This window comes from Clinocottus analis, unplaced genomic scaffold, assembly GCF_023055335.1.
Source record: "Clinocottus analis isolate CAN_PGR_092001 unplaced genomic scaffold, fCliAna1.0.p SCAF_25, whole genome shotgun sequence".
In the NCBI taxonomy this organism is placed as follows: Eukaryota; Metazoa; Chordata; class Actinopteri; order Perciformes; family Cottidae; genus Clinocottus; species Clinocottus analis.
This window is the reverse complement of record NW_027175987.1, coordinates 7,245,613-7,255,000: the sequence shown is the minus strand read 5'-3', so window position 1 is coordinate 7,255,000 and position 9,388 is coordinate 7,245,613. Positions and strand designations below refer to the sequence as shown.

General features: G+C 41.4%; 1 protein-coding gene across 5 annotated transcripts in view; it reads left to right on the top strand.

Moving 5' to 3' along the window:
* Positions 1 to 3,636, top strand: part of patj (PATJ crumbs cell polarity complex component) — a 135,757-nt gene extending 132,121 nt beyond the window's left edge. For all 5 annotated transcript variants that reach the window (XM_068591182.1, XM_068591180.1, XM_068591181.1 and 2 more), the window contains 3 exons: positions 2,173 to 2,276; positions 2,358 to 2,481; positions 3,439 to 3,636. In XM_068591182.1, coding sequence (XP_068447283.1) covers positions 2,173 to 2,276; positions 2,358 to 2,481; positions 3,439 to 3,585 — 375 coding nt within the window. In that variant the 3' untranslated portion in view covers positions 3,586 to 3,636. The remainder of the gene's footprint in view (positions 1 to 2,172; positions 2,277 to 2,357; positions 2,482 to 3,438) is intronic.
* Positions 3,637 to 9,388: the final 5,752 nt, after the last annotated feature.

The window sequence follows — 9,388 nt, the reverse complement described above, 5'->3', positions numbered from 1 at the left end:
ATGCAACCTTCTAGTTTAGGGATGTTGGAGGGATTTTCTTAATGATGATACTCAGTAGGTATTAATTGTGTTGGTCTGTGGGTATATAATGTCACCTGGACTCCTTTTCAGTGGTGTAAAGTAAGTAAATACATTTATTCAAGTACTAAACTTGTACAATTTTAGCTTTTTGTACTTTAGTTGACCAATTATATTTGTCTTCCTTTCTTTACTTTTTTGACTTATCTCTGCAGCTCTAACACTGATGTGTAATATTAATAATCTCATATTATCATGTAGAATCACACATCAGTCAAAGGAGACATTTTACCAATGGCGGGCCGTGGGTTTCAGACATAAACCTTCAATGAGTGCCGTATAGTCACTGGTGGACTGGGGGAAAAAAGTGTCCCAGGAGGTACTGTCACAGACCGATCCACTCAATACACGGCACGTTCATACACTCCACCACTCACTCCGCCACATGGCTCCACCACAAGTCTTCCGGGCGAGGGGATCGAACCGTGGAGCTGCTCCAAATGACAAGAGAAAAAAAAGGATACGCCATGAGCAACCGTGGGTCGGTACACGTGCCGGGGCACGAATAACAACACACAAAGCCACTTCTAGCATTGCGACCAGCACGTGCCAGACCTCACTTTCATTGCGCCTTGGAGTTTCAGAGACCCTTTAACTCTTGCGTGCGTTAGACTCCTTGGTCTGTGCAGGGGCGCGCTAAAGCACGCAGCCAGAGCCGGCGTGCCCTGATCCTTTCCAAAGCGACCTAGAGCCAGTTACGGCGCATCGCAGCGGAGGAAATGCACCCAGCGAGGGCCAGCACCGCAAGGGCAGAGACCAACCGCAGGGAAAGGCCGCGGGTAGAAGCACCAGCAGCCCCAGTGTCAAGCATCAACAAGAACACTGTGGCTTGTTTATGATTAAATACAACTGTAAATGTAAAAAACAGTAACATAATCAGCATTTCATTCACCAGACGCACATAAACCTCTGTGGGAAAGGGGTCATCAGTAAGTCCTGAAATTCTAGGTTGGAAGCTACACAAACCAATCACAGTGCATGTTAATGGTCACGCGGGCCCTGTGACCAATCACACGTCCAGACCTTCGAGAAGACGGTTTCATGTATTTTAACCAGGCTACTCTTTCATAGAGGAAGACAGGTGAAATGTGTTTGGATAAAAATGCTATTAACCAAGTCCAAAAAAGCCATAAGAGAGGCCTGAAGGAGCAGAGGAACAGATGAAGGTAGCTGTGCAATGAGAAAATAAGCTAATAATAAAATAATTATAAAACATGTAGTGTATTTGTCAAAAACAACTACATTATAAAAAAGCTATAACTTTGTGATTCTGTGTAGGTCACCAGAGAAGGCTTAGAAGGATCTGAATATTTCTTTCCCCTTTAAAGCTGTTACATCAAGGACCCCAACAGAAGAAAAAAAATCAATGTATCATCCTCAGTGTTTGATTTAATGCTGTTAAATCAAACTCATGCACTTGCATGTTTGTATATATATGTATTGTGCTTCAGCAGGCTGACTGTTGCATGCTAGGAGTGTAATAGTAGCAGCAGCAGCAGCAGCAGCACTAATAAAGCTTCATCAGCCTGCAGCAGAGAGACCTTGATAAGAGACTTTATATTTGACTGTTTGCCCTTTGAGGTAGCTGTCATGTAGTCAGGTGTTTCAACTGGCTCTCTACTTTACTTCTGTAAGTTAATCGGTAAAATATTTTACCATGAGCTGCAAAATGGCAACGAAACAGCCCAAACTATAGTGTAAATGCGCCAGAGGGCAGCCGAATGCTGAGTGCGGCACTAACTTGTAAAATTAGTGGCGACCTCTTTTACATTACATCTATTCAGTTAAGTTAAGGCAAGCTCTCTTTGTCTTCGTGTGTGTGTGTGTGTGTGTGTGTGTGTGTGTGTGTGTGTGTGTGTGTGTGTGTGTGTGTGTGTGTGTGTGTGTGTGTGTGTGTGTGTGTGTGTGTGTGTGTGTGCGTGCGTGCGTGCGTGCGTGCGTGCGTGCGTGCGTGCGTGCGTGCGTGCGTGCGTGCGTGCGTGCGTGCGTGCGTGCGTGCGTGCGTGCGTGCGTGCGTGCGTGCGTGCGTGCGTGCGTGCGTGCGTGCGTGCGTGCGTGCGTGCGTGCGTGCGTGCGTGCGTATGCGTGTCCTAGGTGGTAGCAGACACCAACATCAGCGCCATTGCAACTCAGGTGGAGAGTTTGTCCAGCAGCTCCAGTCTATCGACTAACACTGACACACACAGAGCAGAGACAGAGTGAGTACACACAGGAACACACACATACAACGGGTAGTGCTGAATTGAATCTGACGCCTCCTTCCTCCTCCTCTTCTTCAGGGGTCCGCAGCCACGCAGCATCAGTCTGGAGAAAGGCTCCGAGGGACTCGGCTTCAGCATCGTCGGAGGATTCGGAAGTCCACACGGAGACCTGCCCATCTACGTCAAGACCGTCTTTAGCAAGGTCAGAACTAGGCTAGTCGTTTCATCCGCTTTAAGTTTTCTGAAAATCTCACTCTGAAAGAAAGAATCAGAATTGGATAGAAACTCAGGTAAACTCAGGTAGTAAATTGTCTGGAAGTGTCAGTGAAGTGAAAGTGAACGAGAGTGCATGTGTTTCAGATTTAGTGATTTTCATACAGTTTATAATGAGCGGGAAATAGCTGGTTATGCTAAGCTAACTAAAAATTTAATTTAGTCAAATGTTATTTGCATAATGTTGCATAATTGGAATTTGTGCAGTTACACTTTGCAGTTAGTGACACAACAACAGCAACAACGTATCTCTACATAAGAACTAGTCTGTAAGCTGCAGCCGTTTTTTTTCCCGTTATAAAACTAAACTTATGAGTCAAGACCTTCAGCACAGGACTAACAGAATCCCGTTTCCTAATTTTGAGCTAGCCTTAACGCTCTCACCGCCTCTTGCTCATAGAAAGGACAGAGTTCAAATCTGCAGTTTTTCTCTTCTCATCCTGTAAATGGTGATTACAGGTCTCAGTTAAATCCCTGAGTTGTATTAGTTAGTACAATTTGTTTCATCCAAATGTTGTTTTCAATTCAGTTTGGATAAGCAATTTTGATAAAGTGCTAACTATCTCCAGCCTTAGTTTAGACGGTGAACAACAGGATTTAGCATTTCTGTGAATTATAAATTTTACAACGTGAAGGTAGCTTTGGAGGTGTAACTTGTTTTAATATAGTGATAAACGCCACCTACTAAAAACTTACATTAAAACGAGGATGGCTGGGTTTGAACTTATGAAAAGGTGCTGCTTGCTAATCTTTAGCTAGCATTGTCGTGTCTTTTTTGCTGGGCTAAATGAGGAATCTGCTTCCTCTCTGAGTTGCCTTAATTAATAATGCAACATCTGATACATCTGAATGTTGATGGGTAACCTACAGCTTGTGTGTGTTTCAGGGAGCAGCGGCGGTGGATGGCCGCCTGAAGCGGGGCGACCAGATCCTATTGGTTAATGGAGAGAGTCTGCAGGGAGCGACACACGAGCAGGCGGTCGCCATCCTGAAGAAACAGAGAGGAACCGTCACACTGGATGTGTTGTCATAACACACACACTTGCATGCATTTGTATCACCTGCATACACACGCATATGAAAACAGATGCTCTTGTAACTTCCTTCACACACTTTGACTCTTGGACTACGAATCATCGTGGATCGTGAATTCTAAACTTTCCAACATGCAAAAAAGAAAAAAGAAACAGCTTCAGACGGTGCCAACACTCACAGACATGCGCGCGCACACACACATCCACACACACACACACACACACACACACACACACGCTGATGTCTGACACCAGTGCATGACAACTTGAATACCTGCCATTGATTTTCTCAACCTCGGCATGGGGCCCACAGGTCGGGTCATGTGATATGTAGATGTGGTCCTGAGAAACATCTGATGTGTTGATATTTGTTTGGGTATGAGCATGAGGATCTTGAACACAGTCACAAGCCAAAAAAAGGTTGAGAAACTCTGTAGCTAGACACATTATTAAATCAGAATATCGTCAAAAAAGAAACAAGTATCAACATGGAGTCATGTAGAAATGACTTTATTGCCAGCCTGCACTAGTTAATGCATTCTGACACATAGACAACAGTTGGGTTTGTTTTCTTGATTGAGAACCAGAGGAACAAAAGGGACGTGTTGGGGAAATTGTGTTCGCCGACACCCTGCACACGTTAGCTTAGCATCTCCTCTGTGGTCGAAGACCGGTTAGCCGCTTGACACCAAGGAGCGGTTCATTATGAATGTAGAATTCACCGGAGAGGAGAAACTGTAACACCACTGATCAATATCTGTTTTTTACCCTCCATCAGAACAAACTATTGAAGAAACGGATGATTTAGATAAGAAGTTAGTCATTAAAATCCAACTTTTCTTTTCAAATTGCGGTAAATGTACATTTTCCAACATGGCAATAACAGTTGGATTTTGTTAAATATCACCGGCACAAATTCAATTCACTTAAACAATTTCCTTTGAATATTGTCAGTTTCCAGACTTCCATAAGTAAAATGTAATAATACTTGGCACATTCGGTGATTACAAATTAAACTCATGCATGGAGTGGATCATTCCTACGATTCGTTGTTGTCAGGTTTTACTTTTTTAAAGAAAATCAAAGCATTTATTGGTGATTATTTTTTATCTTAAGAAAATTTGATTACAAATTGAAAACAATGAACCTTGATGAAAGGTGTTATCTATTTACGCAATGGACACATTTCAGTTAAATGAGGTAAGGCTGTTAAAGTTTCCTATTTAGTTAGCTATCTTATAAAAAAGTGCCATCATTCAACAATTCCTTGCACGCACATGTTTCTTCCAGTAATGAATCCATATTGACACATAAAGGAAAACATAATATAAATGTTAAATACTCATGTGTCTCTGTGGAGATGAATCTCAGGACTTGGTGGGCTTGGAGAGACCCCCTGTCGCCCCCGGCAACAGATACAGTGTCTTCCACGTGATTTTAGTCATGGAGATAGTGGAGATCATGGAGAGAAAATTATAAAAATAACTCTCTATGGCGATTTCAATTATAAAAGGCTATCTAGAAGCAGGCGTGAATCAAAGCAACAGACTGACATTTATTAAAAACTATTGTTCTCTGTTTTCTAACAGATTCAGACGTATCAGTTATCAGTGCCATCACAGTAGGTCCAGGACATGGTTAGCCTAGCTTACCACAAAGTCTGTATGCAGGGGGGGAAATATTCCCCCTCAAACTACTCAAAACAGTCCAATTTGCATGTTGAATTCAGTTTATTTATTTGTTTTAGGAATTGCAATTAATGTTTAAATTAAGGGGGACTTTCTTGCATGGAAAACGTTTCAGGGTTAACTGCAGATTAGCATCAATTAATAGGTTTTAATTGGTTTTCTATGGAAGCCTGTTTCCGCCACTTTGATTAAAAAAAAATTAGGATCCTGTAAGTCATCATTATGAGATAATATCTCATAATGATGACTTAACTCTCTCATAATTATGAGATGCTAAGTCATAATTATGATCCTATCTCATTATTATGAGATAGTATCTCATTATTTTGACTTGCTATCTCATAATTATGAGATAGGTAAGTCATAATTATGAGATAGTATCTCATAATTATGACTTACAGGATCTTAATCTTTTGTCAAAGTGGCGGAAACGGGCTTCCATACTTGCCTGCATGAATTAAAGGGTTGAAATATAGCTTTGAAGACAACTCTTAATATTCACCTTAATTGAAAAATTCAGTTTTTTTAAGATGTGAAAATACCAGATGGCTTTTATGTTAAGAACTTTAAAGTGTCTAGTGTACCCCTTAAAAACAAACATGCAGGAATCTCATTATATATTACAACCCATTATGTTTAAGTAATGCATCTGTCATCCTTGTAAGAGATTGGTAAAGGTTATCTTTTAAGTTGGAAATTCCAAGAGAACAAAGGGGGCAGACCTTTAAAATATATTTTGAACAGTAAAAAATACATTTCTATCAATATTCAAATGTCTAAAGTCAAGAAAACTGTCTTGCTTGCAGTATTGAGGGTGTCGCTTTCAAGGAGTGTAACATCAGTAGGCATTCAGCTCATGGTGATAAAGGATTATGAGCATTTGACGGAGAGAAATAATGAATTAATGAGTTCTATTAAGAGGATATTGGAACATAGAACCTTAGTTTCTCCCTTCTCTCAATTTCAACTTGAGTCGTCTGAATTTATAACTTTTTTAACCTAAGAATATTAGGTTAAAAATAGCCAACCTACGTTTTTAGAGGGCAAACAAGAGGATTTACCAACATGTCAGACTGTTGCTTTCAGTCTTAAATTCTACAATGTGAAGTTAGTTGTATGTTAGCAGAATTTTGCTAAAGTCTAGTATTATACTGCGGTTTGTTAATCCTTTCAGATATTTAGATGTGTAATTGAGGTATTTAGAAGCAGCTGTAGGCGTCGTGCTGAGCAGAACCCTGTGCTTAAAACATATCAATCAAGTGCAAAATACTTTTATGTTAAGCCTGTCATTTGTCATAATCACTGTCTTAATTTTTATTACTTGTATTTGAAGTCGTCGGAGTAGATGAACTGTAATTTATTTGTGTGATCTCACTGGAAATGCATAATGTATTTTTATTATTATTATTATTATTATTATTATTATTATTATTATTATTATTATATGTTTGTGCTAGTGTCTGAATCTTTTTCCGAACAGTCAAAAGCCTCGACAGAAACCCTGGAGCTTTGGTTCGCCTTCACACAGGACTCATTCAGTCGCTGCCAAAAACCAGCAGAGGTTGCACTTTATTTTACATCCTTTCTTCATCATTTCCTCACAAGTTTCCTGGACATAAATATGTCTAGTTGGTACTATTTATTGAGAACATTGAGGGATCTTTTAGTCAGAGCACAATAGATGAGCAATTAATAGATTAAGCCTCTCTTTGAGGGAGAATTCCTGTGAATTGCAGCTGCTAAAATTATGAAAATTATGAGGACGTAGAGTTGAAAGTGGGAGGAATTATTTCATGTGTCCCCAGGCAGCAGAAGTTCCATTGTTTTTATTCATTGACAATGTAATAAAAGCTTTTTTTGCCTAAATTTGTTGACATTTAGTCCAATTGGCATCATAAAAAAACTTGTTTGCAGTGCACCCATGGATGTACACACAAGTATCACTGGATTACTTTGATAATGAAGAAAATTTAAAAACATGATTCTCAGACAACTTCTGCAGCGTCTTTTTTTCTGCATTTATGGACATTTATTCTTTTGTCTTTCTCTGTTCTTTGAACGTCCATCTCTATTACAGACCATATCCTGTCGTTTTACCATAGTTACAGGGTCTGACAATGAGTTAAATTACAGGAATAGTTTCATTCCCCTCCTCCTGTAATGTCCATCCTCTCTCAGAGAGGCGTTTTTTTTAAGGTTACTCAGTGACAATGATGTTGGAGATCTTGGGGAAAGCGATGCAGGACAGTATTTAATGAACAAAATGTTTTCTTCTCTTCTCTCATTCCTTAAGAACCTCTTAATGGAACATTAATGCGTCTTTAATAAGCTTTCTGCAGGTTCTCACAATACTTATATTAAAATAGACTTAAAAACAACTGAAACGCTGACTGGGAAAGGCTCCTTGTTGTGTAAGTAGACTTTGTCTTTGAATGTCTCATGGTTGAGATTATTGACAGAAATCACACCGTACTTTAGCAGATTTTAGGGTTGCAGGTCCATCTGCTTCAAAATGAGGCAAATATTAGAAAAGATTATTATCCCCTTGTGGAAATCCTCTGCATTTAACCCATCCTTGGTTAAGGGGCAGTGGGCTGCCCTGTGAGGCCCCCGGGAGCAACCAGGGGTTAGGTGTCTTGCTCAGAGACACTTTGACGTGAACTACGGGGGGACTGCGGATCGAGCCGTCTACCTGGTGGTAACGTGACGGCCACTCATCCCCCTGAGCTACAGCCACCCGAGCTACAGACCAATATTTATTGAACCGAAGAATAAAAACACGATTGTAACACAAGGTCCTCTTGGTAGAGTATTTGGTATATTTTAATGCGCTGAGATAGGAGTGTTTCCCGGATGCGTTCTTAACTACCTTCTTAAGATCTCGTCAAAGAAGCTTCCTATCAGACGCTCTTAGTGGGAACTGTCCACCGCCGTGGTGATGAAACTAAATCAATCGATGGCAGGCAAATCAGTCACCCACCACTTTATCAGCGCATAAATCACACACAACACGCTGTTGTCCCCACACACAAGTGCAATTGCGCTACGTGTGTGTGTGCGTGTGCGTGTGCGTGTGTGTGTGTGTCCACGGTGGACCTGGCGGACCTCGTCCCGTGTGGTGGCATTCTGATGTGTGTGCGGGGATGGCGCAGGAGGATCGGTGTCATGGCAGCCACACTCCGTGAAACCGATGTCTTGCTGAGGCCGGTGCCGTCCCCCACCACCTCCAGGAAGCTCCCCACTGCGTAAAAACGCAGGCTAAGGGCAACAAAGCAGCTGGTTGGCCTCTAGATGTGTGGTGACGAGGCGTTGGATCTGGGGAAGCCGGTACTTGGACTGGACAGCCCGGTCCGACAGCACATTAAGTGGGGAGAAGTGCTGACGCTCATATGCATTTATGTAAACTATCTGGCTTCGCACACGGCGAGGCTGTTGGTTAGCAGCAAGCATATTCCGTATTGCAGCCGTGGTGTCTCTCACACGTGGACTTCAGCACGTGTTTATACGTCATTTATACGTGGAGCCTCTCTTGATGAGGTTCCAGCCGAGTTCAATTACACCTGTCAGTTTCCCTGATATCTATAATACCACGGGGTTGTTGATGTTTTTATAGCTAACGTAAACTTATATGCAGATACTGAATGTGTGTGAAAAGGTAATGAGTGATATTAATGATGATTTATTTTATAGCTCCAGGAACACAGTGGAAATTCTTTATTTTTATATCGTTAATTTTCTTTTTATGCTATTTTTCTTTCGTCAGTGTTCTGCAGCTGTGGGCGCACATTCATCATTCTGATGGTTTTAGTATTCCTTTGAATGTCAGATGTAACTTTCCCTGACGCGACTGCAGTGAGCGTTGGTCTCTAAGAAGGCTGTTAAGAGTGGGTCAGACCGATCTTACGTTTCCTTCTTAGTGAAAGAGAGTCTTAAGCTGAGAACGACTCTGGGAAGCAAGTCGTTATTTCACAGCGCTCTTAGAGCGCTCCTAAGACGCTCCTAAGACGCTCTTAGCGCTTAAGAGCGTCTTAACGAATCTGGGAAACGCGGCCAATGTTTAATTATTAATCACAGGTCATTCTCTCATTGATCAGTAATGAGAGCCCACACAGCA